The sequence below is a fragment of the Podarcis muralis genome, chromosome 12, assembly GCF_964188315.1.
Source record: "Podarcis muralis chromosome 12, rPodMur119.hap1.1, whole genome shotgun sequence".
Classification (NCBI taxonomy): domain Eukaryota; kingdom Metazoa; phylum Chordata; class Lepidosauria; order Squamata; family Lacertidae; genus Podarcis; species Podarcis muralis.
The window spans coordinates 8214998-8235176 of record NC_135666.1 but is presented as its reverse complement, the minus strand read 5'-3'; the positions used below and the strand labels follow the sequence as shown (position 1 = coordinate 8235176).

At 47.6% G+C, this 20179-nt stretch overlaps 1 protein-coding gene across 10 annotated transcripts in view; it reads left to right on the top strand.

Moving 5' to 3' along the window:
• The window catches only part of ADCYAP1R1 (ADCYAP receptor type I), a 138856-nt gene that overhangs the window by 39737 nt on the left and 78940 nt on the right, over positions 1–20179 (top strand). For all 10 annotated transcript variants that reach the window (XM_028750780.2, XM_028750779.2, XM_028750783.2 and 7 more), the window contains exon 3: positions 14411–14516. In XM_028750780.2, the coding sequence (XP_028606613.2) occupies positions 14411–14516 (106 nt within the window). The remainder of the gene's footprint in view (positions 1–14410; positions 14517–20179) is intronic.

The following is a 20179-nucleotide window of genomic DNA, read 5'->3' as shown; positions in this document are numbered from 1 at the left end:
GCCCTGGCAGGGAAGTCTACAGGGTGCATTAAAAGCTGGAAGGGAGCTGATGATATACAAATAGGAATATTGATAAAAATTGGACAGGCATCCCTTTTCTGCTGCACTCCTTGAACATACCTTCTCCTCTCATGGACTGATCACACTGCTCTGTCATTTCTCTACCAGCTGTTTTGGACAGTCTCGTGAGTCTACGACAGGGGTCAGAAAACTTTTTCAGCAGGGGGCCGGTCCACTGTCCCTCAGACCTTGTGGGGGGCCTGACTATATTTTGGGGGGGAAATACAAATGAACGAATTCCTATGCCCCACAAATAACCCAGAGATGCAGTTTAAACAAAAGCACACATTCTACTCATGTAAAAACACGCTAATTCCCGGACCATCCATGGGCCGGATTTAGAAGGCGATTGGGCCGGATCTGGCCCCTGGACCTTAGTTTGCCTACCCATGGTCCATGAGATTTTAGAGAGGGCACTCCCTGTATTCCTGTGTCTGTGTCACTGTCTGAGCTGACAAGCTGCATTCTTTCACTCTGGCTCTCTCTTTAGTTTCCCCTGTGTTTCCCTGCTGTTTCTCCCTCCTCTCTGCATTTCACTCTTATCTGCTCTCTCTCTGTGCCTGTGTTCTCATTCCCTGTCAGTGAAGGAACAGAACTGACAGCTTGTAAGCTTTTGCAGATGCAGATATCTACCAATACATACAAAGTATCGCCGTTGCTCCAAATAAACTCCAGCAATTCAAGACGTAACACTGGACAAGTAACACTGACTAACAGATAGGCTGACTTCAGACTCACAGAATGATACTACCAAGTTGACTGCATTAATCACAAATATAGTTGGGGCACTGGGCCCTTACTATAGCAACTGACCTGGCTGAACAGTAAGAAAATAAGGAGAGCCTGGTGGATCGGGACAAAGGGGGTCCAGTATCCTGTTCCCACAGTGGCCAACCAGATGCCGATGGGAAACCAACAAGAAGCATTTGAGCCCAGGAACAACTTTCCTCTCTTGTGGTTTCCAGAAACTGATATTTAGAAGCAGCTGCTTCCAGCTGGGGAGGCAGATCATAGCCATCCTGGCTAGTAGCCATTGATAGCCTCATCCTACAGTGACTATTAGAATTCGTGCTCCATGATTCCAGTCATGGGATTGTTGTCTATCACATAGCGGTGTGTGTTTTGACTCCACAGAGTGGGAAGTGACGGAGACAGGATGTTTGTGTTACTGCGTTCCGTGAAGTGGGACTATTGTCCTTTGTTCTTTTTCTCTTTGTTGTCTGATGCTAGAGAGAGAGGGAGCCATGTTGCAGTGCTCCGTCTGTGTTTATATGTAAATAAAGTAGATTAGCCAAAATGCTGAGTTGCTGAGGTCTGTCACGCAAGCTGCAAAGACTCTGCGGGTCCCTAAGTGTGCCAGTGTCTGTTGTCATCGGTCGCTGTGATGTTCGGGCTGAAGAAGGCTTTTGAAGCTCCCGAACGAACAACCAGGAGGGAGAGAACATGCCAATCGGGTATGTGTCTCTACCAGGGTCCTACTCAAGTGTAGGACGAGTTCCTGACAGTGACTGGTATAGGTGCCATTTTTCCAGTTTGTTGTCCTATCTCTTCCTCTTCCTTTTTTCCTTTACCTCTCTTACTTTTCTCTGTTAGATATAGCAGACATTTTGTGCTATTCCATGCCCCGTTGCCACATGTCTACCCTGGCAGACATTTTGCAACTGGTGCCCACAGCACTTTTCTTAAAACTCAAAACTCTGGCCCCCAAAAGTTGGTGCTCCCATTACCTATCAATTGTTGGGCTGAGCTCCTGACATCTTAGTGTGCATTCACGAGATATGCACTTGATTTAAGGGGCATTGGTTTAAAGTCAAGAAAATTAAACCACTGGCAACTATCCCAAATGTCTGGCTTTTGCGTCCAGAAATTGGCTTGGAGACTTTAAAAAATGGACATCCCCCCCCCCCCTATTATTCTTTGCCATTCACATTTACTCGAGTCTGAGGGACAATGTTTAGCCAAGGTCACCCTTGTCTCAGTGGTAAATTTAAACCTTTCCAGCCTTCTATCAGTGATGGCTCTCTGTCCCCTTCTGCCCTTTTTAATCAACTCACCTGACTCCTTCTTTGGAAGAGCAGATGTCTCTCAGTCCTTCGGGCATCTCAGCGCCTGGGCTTTTTTGCCATCTGTTGAAAACTATAACCACCGCTTTTGCTTGCAGGGCATAACTTTTACTTGCCCTTGGAAAGTCACGGAACGTAGGCAGTTGCCGTATGCCAACTCAGTAGAGGCACAAGCTGGTGTAGCTATAACTTAATATCGTCTACACTAACTGGCAGTGGTTTCACTCAGAGGGCACCCTGGAGATTCTGGGACTTGAACCCGGGACCTTTGCATGCAACAGAAGTTGTCAGTGTGTAAGCCTGGGAGTCACCAACTGTTTTGGGACAGTGGGCGCTTTGGGACGTTGAGAAACCGTTGTGGGTACTAGTCAGAAAATGGCTGCCTTGGGGGATGGCATTACACTAAAGGGCAGCTTTGAGTTGTGGCATAACACAGAAGAGATGTAGGAAAAAGAGTAGAAGAGTCGAAAAAGAGTCTTCTCTGTTTATAATGGATGGGAATGTAGGTTTCTGATCCTGGCATCCATTGAAACTTAGGTCTGTCTAAGGGGGTTTGTTCAATGTAGTAGTAGTAGTAGTAATGATAATAATACAGTGGTACCTCGGGTTACAGACGCTTCAGGTTACAGACGCTTCAGGTTATAGACACTTCAGGTTACAGACTCCGCTAGCCCAGAAATAGTACCTCGGGTTAAGAACTTTGCTTCAGGATGAGAACAGAAATCACGCGGCGGCAGCGAGAGGCCCCGTTAGCTAAAGTGGTACCTCATGTTAAGACCAGTTTCACGTTAAGAACGGACTTCCAGAACGAATTAAGTTCTTAACCCGAGGTACCACTGTAATAATATTTATATCCTGCCCATCTGGCTGGGTTTCCCCAGTCACTCTGGGCGGCTTCCAGCAGAATATTAAAATACAATGATTAATCAAATATTAAAGAAGAAGAAGAGCTTGGATTTGATATCCTGCTTTATCACTACCCTAAGGAGTCTCAAAGCAGCTAACAATCTCCTTTCCCTTCCTCCCCCACAACAAACACTCTGTGAGGTGAGTGGGGCTGAGAGACTTCAGAGAAGTGTGACTAGCCCAAGGTCACCCAGCAGCTGCATGTGGAGAAGCGGGGACGCGAACCCGGCTCACCAGATTACGAGTCCACCGCTCTTAACCACTACACCACACTGGCTTCCCTAAACAGTGCTGCCTTCAGAGGTCTTCTAAAAGCCTGATAGTTGTTTATTTCTCTGACATCTGATGGGAGAGCATTCCACGGGTGGGGTGCCTCCACCAAGAAGGCCCTCTGCCTGGTTTCCTGAAACCTCACTTCTCGCAATGAGGGAACCGCCAGAAAGCCATCGGAGCTGGACCTCAGTGTCCAGGCTGAACAATGGAGATATGGAGATGCTCCTTCAATGTAGGTGATGCTGAATTATTGTAGACAGAAACTGAGCAGGAAATAGATACATTCTGTTATGGATCATGGATGTTTACTAAGTACTGAGATCCTCTTCAGGTGCCATAGGAATTGGGAACCTTAGTACCTGTGGGTGCCCTATCAGAGACCCCTGGAGGGAGCAGACAGAGACATAGATTAAGAATCCATCAGGAATTGACCTCTCATTCCCATGCTTCTACCCCCCCCCCCCCCCCGTGGCAATTTGGTCCAAAATTGTAACCACGTAGCATGACGGTACAGTGGTACCTTGGGTTACAGATGCTTCAGGTTACAGACGCTTCAGGTTACAGAATGAATTAAGAATGAACTAACCCAGAAATAGTACCTCGGGTTAAGAACTTTGCTTCAGAATGAGCCAGAAATCGTTGCAGCAGTGGGAGGCCTCATTAGCTAAAGTGGTGCTTCAGGTTAAGAACAGTTTCAGGTTAAGAATGGACCTCCAGAACGAATTAAGTTCTTAACCTGAGGTACCACTGTACCTGTCTGACTGAGAGCATCTCGATGAGAGAGAGAGCATTCCCTGGATTTGATTGTCCATCTGCAACTAAAGTGGCACACTTCAGCAAGAGACATGCCACTGAAGACATAGGATTATTTTTCAGACAACAGAATCTGAGGAAAGGCTCTTTGGACAACTTTGGGCAGTGATGTCATATCCCCATGGGGCACACTGCCTAGCAGGGCACAGATTCCATAGCAATATGGATGCGACAAGCAAGAGGGCATATCACTTGGGCTGGTGATGTCACCTGCTGATGTCATGATGCCAGCATTCACAGATGTGTGATTCACAAGTGTGGGAGGATTTGCTGCGAGTCGTGATTCCCCTTCTCTGAAATAACTGCATTTGGCCCCAGATTGCTTGCCTTCTATGAGTGCATAATGCCTTTAAACACGTTAGTCTTGACGTAGCCATAAAGTGATTGTTTTGGATAAATAAGTGCCTTCAGTTGCTCTGGGGAGGGGAATGTGGTGAATAGACCACATTTATTGCCTGCGCTTCTCCTTCAGTTCTTCGCATTCCCATCTAAAGGCTTTGCAGAGACCCTGGAGATCAATTAGCAATAGCAAGCTAGATGGATCAGCTTTGATCAGGCCTCTCCCTACATCTAACATTCCTTTAGGCACAAGAGTGAAATGTTGGTATGCATCGTATGGAGACTGGCAGCAGATCAGAGTGACTGGGGAACCTAGGCAGATGAGTAGGGTACAAATAAGGTAAAAAGTTAAAGGACCCCTGGACAGTTAAGTCCAGTCAAAGGTGACTATGGGGTTGCGGAGTTCATCTCACTTTCAGGCCGAGGGAGCTGGCGTTTGTCTGCAGACAGCTTTCCGGGTCATGTGGCCAGCATGACTTAACTGCTTCTGGCACAACAGGACACTGTGATGAGTGCCAGAGTGCACGGAAATGCCGCTTACCTTCCCGCCACAGTGGTACCTATTTATCTACTTGCACTGGTGTGCTTTTGAACTGCTAGGCTGGCAGGAGCTGGGACAGAGCAACGGGAGCTCACTCCGCCGTGGGGATTTGAACCGTCAACCTTCCGATCGGCAAGCTCAAGAGGCTTGGTGGTTTAGACCATAGTGCCACCCGCATCCCTTTTATACAGGTTCAGTCCCTGGCACCTTCAGGTAAAAAAGGTAAAGGGACCCCTGACCATTAGGTCCAGTCATGGCCGACTCTGGGGTTGTGGTGCTCATCTCGCTTTACTGGCCGAGGGAGCCAGCGTATAGCTTCCAGGCCATGTGGCCAGCATGACTAAGCCGCTTCTGGCGAACCAGAGCAGTGCACGGAAATGCCGTTTACCTTCCCGCTGGAGCGGTACCTATTTATCTACTTGCACTTTGACGTGCTTTCAAACTGCTAGGTTGGCAGGAGCAGGGACCGAGCAATGGGAGCTCACCCTGTCACGGGGATTCAAACTGCCGACCTTCTGATCGACAAGCCCTAGGCCACAGCACCATCCGCGTCCCTTGGCATCTTCAGTTAGAGTTAGACATATCTAAAACACTAGAGAGGCGCTGCCAACCATGGCAGACAACACTGATCTGCTCTCTCTTAGCATAACGCATCTTCCTGTGTTCCATTTCTCTTACAAAACCAGAGCAGCGGAATCAGAAACTGCCCAAAAAAGACTGGACCCCTGCTAAAGAATAAAATCAAAATTTAAGTGCGGAGCTCATTCGGTTGTAAATGGCAGCTTTGATAGAGGCTGCCTCTCTCTCCCATTTAAGAATCAACTTTAATTTTTGCATACAGCCTCCGCTATGCAACGAGCTGATTTTGTTGAAATGGCTTTGTGTGATCGCATTTATCATGTGCGTGTGTGTGGCTCCGAGCTTTCTACGGCAGCTGTCCCAAGCCCATTCATCTCCTGGGCTCCCATGCTCGCTTGCATCAGTGTATGCAATGTCTGTTATGTCACAGGGACGTGTGAGATCCTAAGAGATTTCATTGGTATTGTTGACCCACTCTTGGCTCCTCTTCTCTTGAATTCCCAGATTCTGTCTTAATCTCACTTTATTTGGCAAGTCTTCTTCCTTGGCTGGGGCAACCCAGTCAGATGGGCTGCGTATAATTATTATTATTAGGAATAGGACATCCCTGTTTTCATCAGAGAAATGTTGAAGAGGATGTGTGTGTGCACTTTTTCTCTTCCCAGCTCTCTGTGAATAGGGCGGGCTGATTCAGGGGGAGAGAAGTGCCCTGATGAGATAACAGAAGTACAGATGTGCCCACAGGCCTTAAAAATACAGTGGTACCCCTGGTTGCGAACGGGATCTGTTTCGGAGGCCCGTTTGCAACATGAAAAGAACGCAACCCGTAGCAGCACGTCTGCGCATGTGCGGGTTGCAATTCACCGCTTCTGCACATTCGCGTGATGTCATTTTGCTCTTCTGCGCATGTGTGAGCGGCGAAACCTGGAAGTAACCCTTTCCGGTACTTCTGGGTCGCCATGGGATGTAACCTGAAAGAACGTAACATGAAGAAGACATAACATGAGATATGACTGTAGTTGGTGATCATTTAAATACCTTAAGTCTTACCCACCAATAAAAAAAATTGGTAGTTGTCAGGGCTGCCCCAGGTCCCAGCTCACAGAGGACCAACGCCAGTCCGTTGTTATATAAAATAGTCTTTATTGAAGTTCAGTTTCTCTTTTACAGCCACGGCGCGCAGCTCTACGTCTTAAACCCTAGACCGCCGAAGCTCCGTCTGAGTCTCCTCCCCCCAGACACCAGTTTAAGACCCTAGCCTTGCTCCACCTCTTCCTCTGCTCCCTCCTCCTCTGGGTCCGCTTGTCCGCCGAGGTCTTGCCCTTCCTAGACTCTTCTGACTCTGTGTCCCCTGAGTCTTCCCCCTCCCTCCGGCGGGCTTTAGGACCTGGTTCTCAATCCGGGTTTTCTGCTGTCCCGCGCGCCTGTACATTTGAACTTGGTGCGCGCGCCCAGCCTGCCACCTTCCTCCTGACCGTTATACTGCTCCTGTCGCTGCTTCCCTCTTCGGGGATGCTAGCTGGGTCTGACTCCTCCTCCCTGCTTGCCGGAGGAGACGCTGACTCTGACCTATGGGGCTCTTCCCCCCCACTACGCTCTGGTGGGGAAGCTGGCCCTGATTTCCAGCTACTGCTCTGGGAGTCTCCGCTGGCCCCCTGCTTCTGGTGTGTCCCCCCTGGGACCCCCCTTGCCCTGGCCATCGGCGCCCCCTTCTGGGAATCTTCTGATTCACTGGAGAGGCTTATGGAATCTCTCGGGTCACTGTCATTCTGCCCTCCGCTGCCCTCAGATTCTTCCCCTTCGCTCTCCATTTCCTCTCTCCCCTGTGCCTCTGTTCCTGAGCCCCTGACAGTAGTGATCAAACTGATTGTTTCACTTCAAAATGTTGGTGCTGCTCTGCATATAATGTTCACTGCATGTAGGATAATAATAATAATAATAATAATAATAATAATAATAATAATAATAATAGTGGTTTATTCATGCCCCGCCAATCTGGCTGGGTTTCCCTAGCCACTCTGGGCAGCTTCCAACAAAATATTAAAAATATGATAAAATATCAAACATTAAAAACTTACCTAAACAGGGCTGCCTTCAGATGCCTTCTAAAAGTCAGATAGTTGTTTATTTCCTTGACTTCTGATGGGAGGGCGTTCCACAGGGAGGGCGCCACTACCAAGAAGGCCCTCTGCCTGGTTCCCTGTAACCTCACTTCTCTCAGAGAAGGAACCGCCAGAAAGCCCTCGGCGCTGGACCTCAGTGTGTGGGCCAAACGATGGAGGTGGAGACGCTCCTTCAGGTTTACTGGGCCGAGGCTGAATCTCTCTCCCATGTGTATTGGTTTCCTGTTTACTCCCTCAGGATTTTACCACCCTGTTTTGCTCCAAGGGTTGGGCAGTAGGGGTGCTATTCAAGAGCCCTTCCAGGAGCATGGGAATAGTCTCACTTTAGTGGATCTGATCCAGAGAATTATGGGAATTGGCTTCAGAGGCTAAAAGCATTACTGCACATTCATTCCTAGTTGGCATGCAAAGGACGCCCTCGTTCCCGATGCTGTGTGCCATACATTGTCCGGCACTGTGGCAGCAACTGCCAAGGTTAAATATAGAGGCACAGGACTTTGGCTGGGAGTCGCTGAAGCTTTGAGCACATCAGCGCCTGCAAGGAACCACAGTCAGCAACCCAGAATGGTTGACTCCGTTAGCCCAGTAAAAGTAAAGGGACCCCTGACCATTAGGTCCAGTCATGGCCAACTCTGGGGTTGCGACGCTCATCTCGCTTTATTGGCCAAGGGAGCTGGCATACAGCTTCCAGGTCATGTGGCCAGCATGACTAAGCCACTTCTGGCGAACCAGAGCAGAGCATGGAAACGCCTTTTACCTTCCCGCTGGAGTGGTACCTATTTATCTACTTGCAATTTGACGTGCTTTCAAACTGCTAGGTTGGCAGGAGCAGAGACCGAGCAACAGGAGCTCACCCTGTAGCAGGGATTCGAACTGCCGACCTTCTGATTGGCAAGTCCTAGGCTTTGTGGTTTAACCCGCAGTGCCACCTGTGTCCCTAGCCGTTAGCCCAGTAGTGGTTTGGAAAGAAACAAGCCCAACATTTTCAAACAAAACTCGATGGTCAGTGAACATCCAACATCCACATGGAATTCCCAAACTATACAGTAGCAATGGCATGAACTATGGTTTGGGAATCTTTCATGATAGCCTGGTTTTGCACAGACGCTCCTTCTTCCTCCCACTGAACATTCTGATATCTGCCCTGACTTCCAAGATCATAGCCAACCATAGTTTACCATTACACCATAGCTGAGCAAGCTCTGCTTTGCACAAGCTATGGCTTCCAGCTCTGGGTTTGTATGTCAGCTCTGGTTTGTTCTTCAAACCATTGTTTCCCAAATTTGAATGCAGTGGCAATTTATAACATGCAAACGCATGTAGAGTCATACAATAGTCTATACAGCTATTTGAATTTTGTCTTTCTCAACGGTATTGGATCACTCTAGAACCCAGTGTGTTTGCTCCCATAGATTAGTGTGTGAGACACATTTTTGTGTGTGTGTGTGTGTGTGTGTTTTGGTACTGAGTTTAATTCACTTGTGTTGGAATTTCTAGCCCATTCTGTTTTCATAGGTTCAAATTCCAGTCCTTTCTGCAAAGGTTTGCTTTCATCTGATCCCAAGCCTTAGGAACACACGTATTGAGAGAGTTCATTGAGAAGGACCCTAGTGTTCAGTCTACAATTTGATTCTGGGCTCCTATCCTTAGAATAATTACTCTGGATGAAGAGATTTTTTTTCAGCTTTGCCATTTCCCTCTTTGACAGAAAACACCAGGACTGCGGTATCTTGGCTTCCATTTTAATTTTGCTTTTCTTTCTTTTAATGGCAAGAATAAGAAGTTTGTTGTTGTTTTTTTGGAGATCCTGATCGCCGGCTCTCTCCAAACCCTCTTTTAGACTGCCCAGTCATTCTGCTAATTTTGATCAAAATCTTCTCACTTTCAAAAGGCCTCTGGGGACACAATTAGGAAGAGCTCTTCATAGAACGGACTGTCGGTGCCAGGATGGAGCGCTTTTAAAAGCCGAGGGCAGGATAGTTTTAATTTAATTACCGATCCAATTAAAGCTTTCTCCTTGGGTGGGTTTCAGCAGTGTTCCTTGTTCAGCTCCGAGCCAGACGGTGATCAGGAAATGTTTCAACAGAGATTTCTGTTGGGAGTTCCACAGATTGAAGAGGTTGAGGGGGCATATATATGGTGTAAGGTAATCTCACAGAGCCTAGGGCTTGCCGATCAGAAGGTTGGTGGTTCGAATCCCTGTGACGGGGTGAGCTCCCGTTGCTCAGTCCCTGCTCCTGCCAACCTAGCAGTTCGAAAGCACAATGTGCAAGCAGATAAATAGGTATCGCTCTGGCGGGAAGGTAAACGGCGTTTCTGTGCACTGCTCTGGTTTGCCAGAAGCGGCTTAGTCATGCTGGCCACATAACCCGGAAGCTGTCTGTGGACAAATGCCCCCTCCCTCAGCCAATAAAGCGAGATGAGTGCCGCAACCCCAGAGTTGGTCATGACTGGACCTAATGGTCAGGGGTCTCTTTGCCTTTTTAATCTCACTGTTATGGGACTCCATAATTTCCCCTTTTTTTGTAAGAATCAGCCGAGCAAAGAAAAACCCTTTCAAAGGAAAGGAAGGAAGAAGGAGCCCTGATTAATTTACAAAGACCACCACAGGTGCATTTTGATTTAGTGCCATCCTCGCCGAATCCTTGAGGGCTGCGCTATTCGTTTCCTCCAAGGCCTTTGAAGTGTTATCGCTGCTGTGCCTCTCTCAAAAGGCATCTGAGATGGTTACAGTGCCAGAGCAAAGATATTTCAAAACAAGTACCCTGTCGGATGCCAAGAGATGTTACATTTGTGCATTTCTTTTGAGATGTTTGATTGAATGGTTTCCCAAAAATGCTATAAAAGGAAGGCGGCTACAAACAAACAAACGAAAATCTCTAAGCAACGGCATGGAAAAATCGCAGGCAGTTGATAAACTAGGACTACAAACCTAGGCAATGCTTATGGTTATGCGGCAAGGACTAGGCTTGCCTATTTATTTATTTAGTCATTGGGACTCAGTGGTACCTTGGGTTAAGAACTTAATTCATTCTGGAGGTCTGTTCTTTTTTTAAAAAAAACAAAACTTTTCTATTCAAAATTAAAACAAAACATATTATCCAAAAACATATCATCCTTATTTTTCCCCCATTTTCCTCCCTCTCCCCACCTTCCCCCACAAAACCCTCCCACCCCCACCCCCCGACTTCCCTCAGTTCCAGTCTTTGATTTCTGTAAGAATGCTGTTTTCTGCATGTTACACAGTTGTATAGATCCTCAAACTATTTAGCTGATTATCATCAATAGAAAAGTTTATGAATGTTTATTCAAAGCCAGCCAAGGAGTCCAGTTCACTTTGTTGCGTCTTCAAATACTTTGTAAAGGGTTCCCATTTATCTTTAAAGTCAGTGATACTCTGGAGGTCCGTTCTTAACTTGAAACTGTTCTTAACCTGAAGCACCACTTTAGCTAATGGGGCCTCCTGCTGCCGCAGCTGCGCGATTTCTGTTCTCATCCTGAAGCAATTTCTTAACCTGAGGTACTATTTCTGGGTTAGCGGAGTCTGTAACCTGAAGCGTCTGTAACCCAAAGTGTCTGTAACCCAAAGCGTCTGTAACCCGAGGTACCACTGTATTTCCAAAGAAGTGTGCAAGGGCTGGAAGAAGAACAGCTGGTTGAAAAATATATATTATTAATTCACCATAGAATAGTATAGTTGGAAGAACCTCTAAGGATCATTCTAGTCGAACCCTCAGCACTGCAGCAATCACAGCTCATTAATCCCTGGCAGATGGCCACCCAACCTCTGTTTAAAAACCTCAGTACCATTGAACTTAATGGATTCAACTTAATTACTCATTAATCTCCATGGGTCTATCCTGATTAAAACTTGGTTGGACGTCGCCCATAAATGCGTGATCACGCGTCCCTCGAACTCAGACCTGTCATAAGGTCTGTTTTGTTGCTTATTTATCTTCACAGCCTCTGCCTGAATCTGTCCTGCCTCCCCAGGTTTTATTGCCTCCTTGATAGAATTGGCCGGGCTGTTTTTCAAGCAAGCCATTGCTCTGTGTGCAACAGAACTCTGAACGTGCTGGCAGGCTCAGCCCTCTTTTCCCTTCGATTAATTCACACTCGGTCGTTGCGCTTCCTCCTATCAGATCCTCGTGTCTCCCACCACCAGTAGCCAAACGTGCTGCCAGTCAAACCTTTCTCAGCCTCCGTGGGAGATTTTTTTTTGGGGGGGGGGGTTGATAGTGGGCCTTTGCTCAGCTTCTGTCTTCATTGCACCATCCTGCCTCATCCATCACATCGCGCCGTGTTCTGCACAGATCGCTGGTGTTCTCTCCCAGGGAAATTGAAACCGATTCATCTCAATTGGATGCAGAAAGCTGTAAACAGCATCCTCAAGGCGAAAGGAGCCGGACCGGGAGGCTCGGGCCCAAAGAAATTCATGCTCGCAGCATCGTTTTATATCACACGGTGCTAAGTAGTTGTACTCAGGAACCCAAAGCCGGCACATTGTGCTGGGGAAATCAAGAACAGACCGTGGAGCCGGTTTTCCAATTATTGTAATTACCGCATTTATCGCTCCATAAGACGCACCTGACCATAAGACGCACCTAGTTTTTAAGAGGGGGAATGCAAGAAAAAAATATTCTTTAAAGGGAGCACTGAGCAGAGCCTGTGTGCATCCCAGGCTCTGCTCAGCGCTCCCTTTCACGAGCCGCGTGGAGCGTGTTTGCGGCGCTTGCAGGCTTTTCCCCAGGAGGGAGAAGGGCCCAATGTTCAATGTGGCTTGTGAAAGGGAGTGCGGCTCTTGGGGGCTTTTCCGGGAGGTGGGGGAAGGGACTGAGGGGCTGCCTTCTGCCCTTTCCCCCACCTCCCGCAAAAGCTGACTGGCCGCGTCGGTCCCTTCTCCCTCTTGGGGAAAAGCCCCCAAGAGCCGCACTCCCTTTCACAAGCCACGTGGAGCGTGTGTGCAGCTCTTGGGGAAAAGCCTGCAAGCGCCACACACACGCTCCACGCAGCTCGTGAAAGGGAGCACTGAGCAGAGCCTGGGATGCATACAGGCTCTGCTCAGTGCTCCCTTTAAAAAAATCAGTGACAGGCTGCCCTTCTCCCTCCTTGGAGAATAGTCCGCAAGAGCCGCGCAGAGTGTGTGTGCAGCTCTTGGGGGCTTTTCCCGCCTGCCTCCCATCTGCATTCACTCCATAAGACACACACACATTTCTCCTTACTTTTTAGGAGGGGAAAAGTGCGTCTTATGGAGCGAAAAATACAATATATAAATTTAGAGAATCACTTTCCCCATGGAACAGCATTCAAAGCCGCATGCAGTATGGGAAAGGGAAACTTGTAAAACACAACCAGGATGAACAAAAGCTCTCGACTGTGAAAGAGCAAGAAGAAGGAGGCAGTGGAGGCCGCAGCATGCAAGGCAGATGTTTCACCTGTGGGATAGCCATCTTCATATAACCAGTGTGCTTAGGTTTAATTAATGCATGAAGGCATTGATCCCATAAAGTCCTGCCAGACTTAGCCTAGGTCACTTCCCTTAACTTGGGAGGAAACAAGTAATCAAGCCTACTGTTCGTTCCCAATCTGCATGCGAAACTCAAAAGGTGGAGATGTTGCTCCAGCTCAGACCACATGGCTCTCACAAGCCACTTTAGTTCCTATACTAATGATTTAGGAACTTTCACTACTGCTCTGTAAGTAAGCCCAATTTCATTGCCAGTGCAACTTTTTCTGAATGCTGTATAGAATAGCACATGAACCTGACCTTTGGAGAGTTTGTAAGTAAGCCATTTTAAACTTAACAAATGTGTGGTCTTTTCCTATGCTAGGGGAAGAGGGAAACTTTGGAAGGAACTTGGAAGGGCATATTTTACAGATCTGAGCCTATGTTTCCATGCTTTGCTCGGCTGCAAATTTTTGTGATTTTAAATCCCCGCTGGGGTTCTCTCACCAAAGAGAGCCCCAAACTTGGATCTTGGCAGCCCCGAATTCTCTTTTCTGTACAATTTTTCCCTGAACCAACACTACCAACTGTCAGGCTTCAACGAATCGGCTTCCTCACTCCTTTTGGCAGTAGATAAGCAGAACAAAGGAAAAGGAGTCTTCTTACCAGTTAGAAACTTTAATGATCACAGCGAGAGAACAAATAATCCATTCCTAGGAATGGTGGTGCTCCCAATTAAGGGTTCCACCCACTTCCTCCCTAGTCACCCATGTCACTACTGCGTCTTGTAACCTGATCTCACAATCACTGTGCTTTCTGTGCTGCCACCTTATCAGCTCTCCTTGACCTTGGCCTGAGCGGGTGAATGCTTTCCAGAGACAGTGAATCTGTTAACTCCCTCCCAGTGCTTCTTCTCCTAGCTGTTCCCCATCCAGTATTTCCCAGCTTCTGCCTTCTGAACTACGTCCCTCTGCAAGCCACTGTTCCAAATCTATACTGCCCTCCAGCTCCTGGGAAGATCCAGGATCCAGAGCAGGAAGAGGGGGAAGGGGGAGGCTCCCACCATTCCTACTCAGTTCAGCCCTCCTCAGCACAATCCTTGACACCAACTGAGCTACATACCACTCCCCTTGGCATAATGTTGTTCTCTAAATACAGGTGTCTTTGCCTCTCCCTCCCCCTAATACTGGAGTTCAGGCTTCCTCTAGGAGAGTGAAAATAGACCATCCGTTGGTTAAGACGAGCCTTTTTCTTCTTCGTTTTTCAGGCTGCTCCGATGCATTCAGACTGTTTCATCAGGAAGGAGCAAGAGGCCTGCTTGGAGACCATACGGAAGCTGAACGCCTTAATGCCACTGAACGAATCGGCTCCAGGTACGTTTTTAGGGCATACCCAAACTCAGCACGCACCCTTGCAGTTTTTCCAGAACTGGGAAAGGAAGGAATGACTGGGAAACACTGGAAGGTAGGTGGGGACATGCTGGTTAATGCCCCTGTCTTTTACAAATCTCTTCTTGCACTGGCTCCCGGTGGAGTATTGGGTCAGGTTTAAGGTGCTGGTTTTGACCTTTAAAGCCCTTTGTGGCTTAGGGCCTTTGTATTTACAGGACCACCTCTCCTGGTATGCCCTGCAGAGGACCTTAAGGTCCATGAATAATCATAGTTTAGAGGTCCTGGGCCCTAAGGAAGTCAGATTATCCTCCACCAGAGCCTTCTCAGTGATGGCTCCAACCTGGTGGAATGCTCTGTCCCAGGATACCAGGACCCTACAGAATTTAACTTCCTTCTGCAGGGCCTGTAAGACTGAGCTATTCTGCCTGGATTTCAATTTGAACTTAGCCTAATCTTTTATTCCCCTTCCTTCCCTCCCTCCCCTTTTTATGAAGATTACCCGCTCTGGGACCCCACAGCTAATTCTCCCCTGGCCTCCTCGCTGGCCCAAATAGGACTAATTTAGCCAGCTAGCCCTGGTGATCATCTAATGTTTATTGGATGGATTTCCCCCCTAAATTGATTTTTGAATTCTGAATTTCTTGTTATTCACATTTTATACTGTATTTTATGCTGTTTTTGTTGCATCAGTTAAGTGTTTTAAATTTGTTGTTATCCACCCTGAGCCTGGTTTTCTGAAGCAGGAAGGGGAGGGTATAAATAAAAATTTATTTATTTATTTATTTATTTATTCTTCAAGAGTTGGGGTTTGACTTACAAAGTTCAGAGTGAAACTGGCAATACAAAGGCGCAGCAGACCTCCTAAATGTACACACTTCCACTTTTCAATATGTTCTGCAGAAGGCTTTTGTTGCAACTATGTCCTGTAGTTTGATCTTCTTTGTGCTGGACGTTTGTGGTTCATTTTGACTGGCTTCTCATGGTCTTATTGTCGTACCTATGCTATATTGCATTTTAATTGTAGCCCAACTTGGGGAGGCTCCCCCTGCTTTAAAGATTTCCTTTCTTTAGTTCCATATATGAATCCCTTTCCGCAAAAGATCTTGAAGCAATTTCACAAGGAAAACGCATGAGCAATTTTGCAATTTCATGGGCGCAAACACTTTTAAAAGCAATTAAAAACCTTTTTTATTTTTATTTATTTAAAAAGAAGAATTCAAGCACGATCTCATGTGTAAAAGCAGTTTCAGGTCCAATACAGACTGAAGGTCCTTATTGGATTGGGACCCTCGTAATCGGTTTCTTGTTGGCAGCTCGAAGAAATAAGGCAGATTAAATGAGACAGCTGGAAGAGGAGGGAAAGGCACTGCTCGCTCGTTTTGTCTTTGGCAGAGAACGAAGCATAAAAAAACATTCGAGTCAATGGCAGAGGCAGAGAAGGGAGAAACGCTGTTGGAATGCAAATGTTACCCTCCCTTGTCATTGCAGGGGAACCTCTCAATAGGACCTTTTTCCTATTTCCTATAAAGAGAACGCGGCAGCTAGACTGGTGACTGGGAGCGGCCACCGAGACCATATAACACCTTTCCTGAAAGACCTACACTGGCTCCCAGTACGTTTCAGAGCACAATTCAAAGTGTTGGTGCTGACCTTTAAAGCCCTAAACCGCCTTGGTCCAGTATACCTGAAGGAGCGTCTCCACCTCCATCGTTCTGCCCGGACACTGAGGTCCAGCGCCGAGGGCCTTCTGGTGGTTCCCTCACTGTGAGAAGTGAGGTTACATGGAACTAGGCAGAGGGCCTTCTCGGTAGTCGCACCTACCCTGTGGAACGCCCTCCCACCAGGTGTCAAATAGACTTTTAGAAGACATCTGAAGGCAGCCCTGTTTATGGAAGCTTTTAATGTTTAATAGAGTATTGTATTTTAATATTTTGATGGAAGCTGCCCAGAGTGGCTGGGGAAACCCAGCCAGATGGGAAGGGTATAAATAATAAATTGTTGTTGTTGTTGTTGTTGTTGTTGTTGTTGTTGTTGTTGTTGTTGTTATATAAAGGAAGAGAAGCCATTCACAAGATACTTGAATTTTCTGCTCAGTGCAAACTCTGCCAATCAAACATTTTTGCATAATAATCTCACAGTGAAATATTATTCACACATCATACACCAGGGGCAGGGAATGTCTGGACCATGGGTTTAATCTGGCCCACCAGGTCTTGGAAATTGGCCTGCCAAACTACTTCCTAGGTGCCACACACACCTTTCTGACACCTTGACATCACATATGGCGTCAGGTGCCACAAAATTCCAGCCGCAGTGGGAAGGAACACATGCAAGCGCTTTTTGTAGGAAAAATCCTGCCGCTTTTAAACGCAGCACCTTTCCTTGTCCCTCTGCATGGGGACAAAGGCTGCAGAGTGACAGAAAGCAAGGAAAAGACCCAATGGATTACCCCTGCAGTGTAAGAGGGCCAGTGTGGTGTAGTGGTTAAGAGCGGTGGTCTTGCAATCTGGTGAACCGGGTTCGATTCCCTGCTCCTCCACATGCAGCTGCCGGGTGACCTTGGGCTAGTCACACTTCTCTGAAGTCTCTCAGCCTCACTCAACTCAGAGTTTGTTGTGAGGGAGTAAGGGAAAGGAGATTGTTAGCCGCTTTGAGACTCCTTAGGGTAGTGATAAAGCGGGATATCAAATCCAATCCAAAACTCTTCTTAAGAATTTGTTGTTGTTGTTTAGTCATTTAGTCATGCCCGACTCTTCGTGACCCCATGGACCAGAGCACGCCAGGCACTCCTGGCTTCCACTGCCTCCCGCAGTTTGGTCAAACTTATGCTGGTAGCTTCAAGAACACTGTCCAACCATCTCATCCTCTGTCGTCCCCTTCTCCTTGTCCCCTCCATCTTTCTCAACATCAGGGTCTTTTCTAGGGAGTCTTCTCTTCCCATGAGGTGGCCAAAGTATTGGAGCCTCAGCTTCAGGATCTGTCCTCCCAGTGAGCACTCAGGGCTGATTTCCTTCAGAATGGATAGGTTTGATCTTCTTGCAGTCCATGGGACTCTCAAGAGTCTCCTCCAGCGCCATAATTCGAAAGCATCCATTCTTTGGCGATCAGCCTTCTTTATGGTCCAGCTCTCACTTCCATACATCACTACTGGGAAAACCATGGCTTTAACAATACGGACCTTTGTTGGCAAGGTGATGTCTCTGCTTTTTAAGATGCTGTCTAGGTTTGTCATTGCTTTTCTCCCAAGAAGCAGGTGTCTTTACAGGCACTGATTGACATGACAACCCTCCCAATGCCCTATGAGATCTGGTGATTGGCAGGAGGGTGGCCAGTTGTGAGTCTAGCCCACCCCTCCCCTCCATATATAGTGTGACTTCCTTGCTTCACAATGATGAGAGGGCCTTCGATTTCCATTCCTCCCAGATTCTCATTTTTCCACTCTTTCTGTCTCCACATTGTCGCATCAGGTTACATATTTATTTTCAAGAGCTGTTCACGAGGCTTTCAACTCATACGTACATTGAATGCCTCTGTGCCTAACACGCATAACATTGAATGAATGAATTTTATTATTTCGGTCACACACCAGTTCCAGCCCACATACAATATCAAGGAAGTCATAAAACATGATAGGGATACATTTGAATTTGAAATTAGGTATAACAGGGACAATTCAGATATAGCAACAGTTAAAAAAATATATAAATTAAAACTTAGTCACTAGCATATAACCTAAAATTACCGTTTAAAACCTTAATCATTATGATAGCACAGCTTGTTCCCTAAGCTTTATGGCAATCACATAGAATTTGGCTACCCTTAACGTGATCTCGGAAGGGATGCGGGTGGCGCTGTGGGTAAAACCTCAGCGCCTAGGACTTGCCGATCACATGGTCAGCGGTTTGAATCCCCGCGGTGGGGTGTGCTCCCGTCGTTCGGTCCCAGCGCCTGCCAACCTAGCAGTTCGAAAGCACCCCCGGGTGCAAGTAGATAAATAGGGACCACTTACCAGCGGGAAGGTAAACGGCGTTTCCGTGTGCTGCGCTGGCTCGCCAGATGCAGCTTGTCACGCTGGCCACGTGACCTGGAAGTGTCTGCGGACAGTGCTGGCTCCCGGCCTCTAGAGTGAGATGAGCGCACAACCCTAGAGTGATCTAAGGATCCTTGTCCTCTACCAGGGATTTTTGACATTGAAGTCACACAACATTGCAATGCAATTTCTCCTTGCCTAATGCATTGTTTTGGAAGGTGCCTTAACTTGTCTTTGCATTTTCCCGCACACTTTTACCCCGGTGTCTGTGTTCTTGTGTGTGCGTTACGTGGCTGGAGGAATTGCATTACAAAATTCAGAGAAGTGTGGACGGCTGTGTTTCGCTTTGCCTACTGGTTTGGAAAGCGAGAAATGGGTCAGCTCACCTATAAAAGCGAAATGAATTGCATTTCTCTCCCCCTCCCTTCCCTACTCCCCCCTCATGAATATGTTGCTGAGATCCAAAGTTAAAATTAGTAGGAAAGCATCTTGGGGGGCTTTTTTTAGCATCTGCATGCTTGAAAACCCAAAAGGGAGAAGCCCCATTCCTCTCATTCTTTCCCAAGCAAAAAGTAACAGGCAGAAGGCAGGGCTAACTGCCCATAGAAGAAGCCTGGCTAGGACTCTCGTTTCTGATTATGGCGGGTGTCTCTCCTGGGTCCCGCAGGCTCCGCGCTGCCCTGAACAGTCCGCCCATTGCCTCCCCCTCAGCTGTAGGGCGGCTGAGTGGGAGGAGGCAGGCAGACTCCTCGGAGGCCCCACGGAGCATCCTGCCTCAGTTCCCCCTGCCAGCACCTGATCAGCTGCCTGTATCCAGCTGCAAGGGCCAGGGTTGCGCATGCAGCGTGAATCATTCCACCCCACACTCCAAGCAGGGCCAGGGGAAATGAAAACAGCTTGCTGAAGAAAGCTTGGGAAAGGCGGGAGATTGATGAGGCATTGCAATGAAAGGGCCAGGCGAGGAGCATTCCCTCGCCGCTGTGGCGCAGCCGGGAGGCACCATCTTGCTGATGAGCATAAAAGAGTCCCCCCCCCTTCCAAAGCGCGCATCTGTGAAATTGTCTCTCCCACAGCGCCTGGCAATGCAAAACCCAATCGCCAGTCATCTCTCTCCCCAACTGCCCCAAACGCGCATACTCCCATCCTTTGCTGAGTTTATTATTCACTTTCATGTTAGAACAACAACAAAGCTCATTTGCCTTGATTGCCATCAGAAGGGGCATCGCCCATCACCAGCTCTGCTTTGCACGTTGCCAGACGCCTCATCTTCCAGAGGCAGTTTAGCGTGTGCATGTTTGCGCATGATAATTGATGTGATCCTTTGTGTGGGGAAGGGGGATCGAGAGAACTTTTTCTCCAACGTGCTAGAATCCAAGGGGAAACCAATGAAATTGATCGGAGCAGGCATCAGTTCAGGAGAAATCAAGCAGCAGATTGATCCACAGAACAAACGTAAGGAATTTGCAGCCACAAGCTGTGGAAGTTGTTGTTTTTGGCCGCCAGTTGCTTTTATTTGATCACTTATAAGGCAGACAATTGGGACGCGGGTGGCGCTGTGGGTTAAACCACAGAGCCTAGGACTTGCTGATCAAAAGGTCTGCGGTTCGAATCCCCA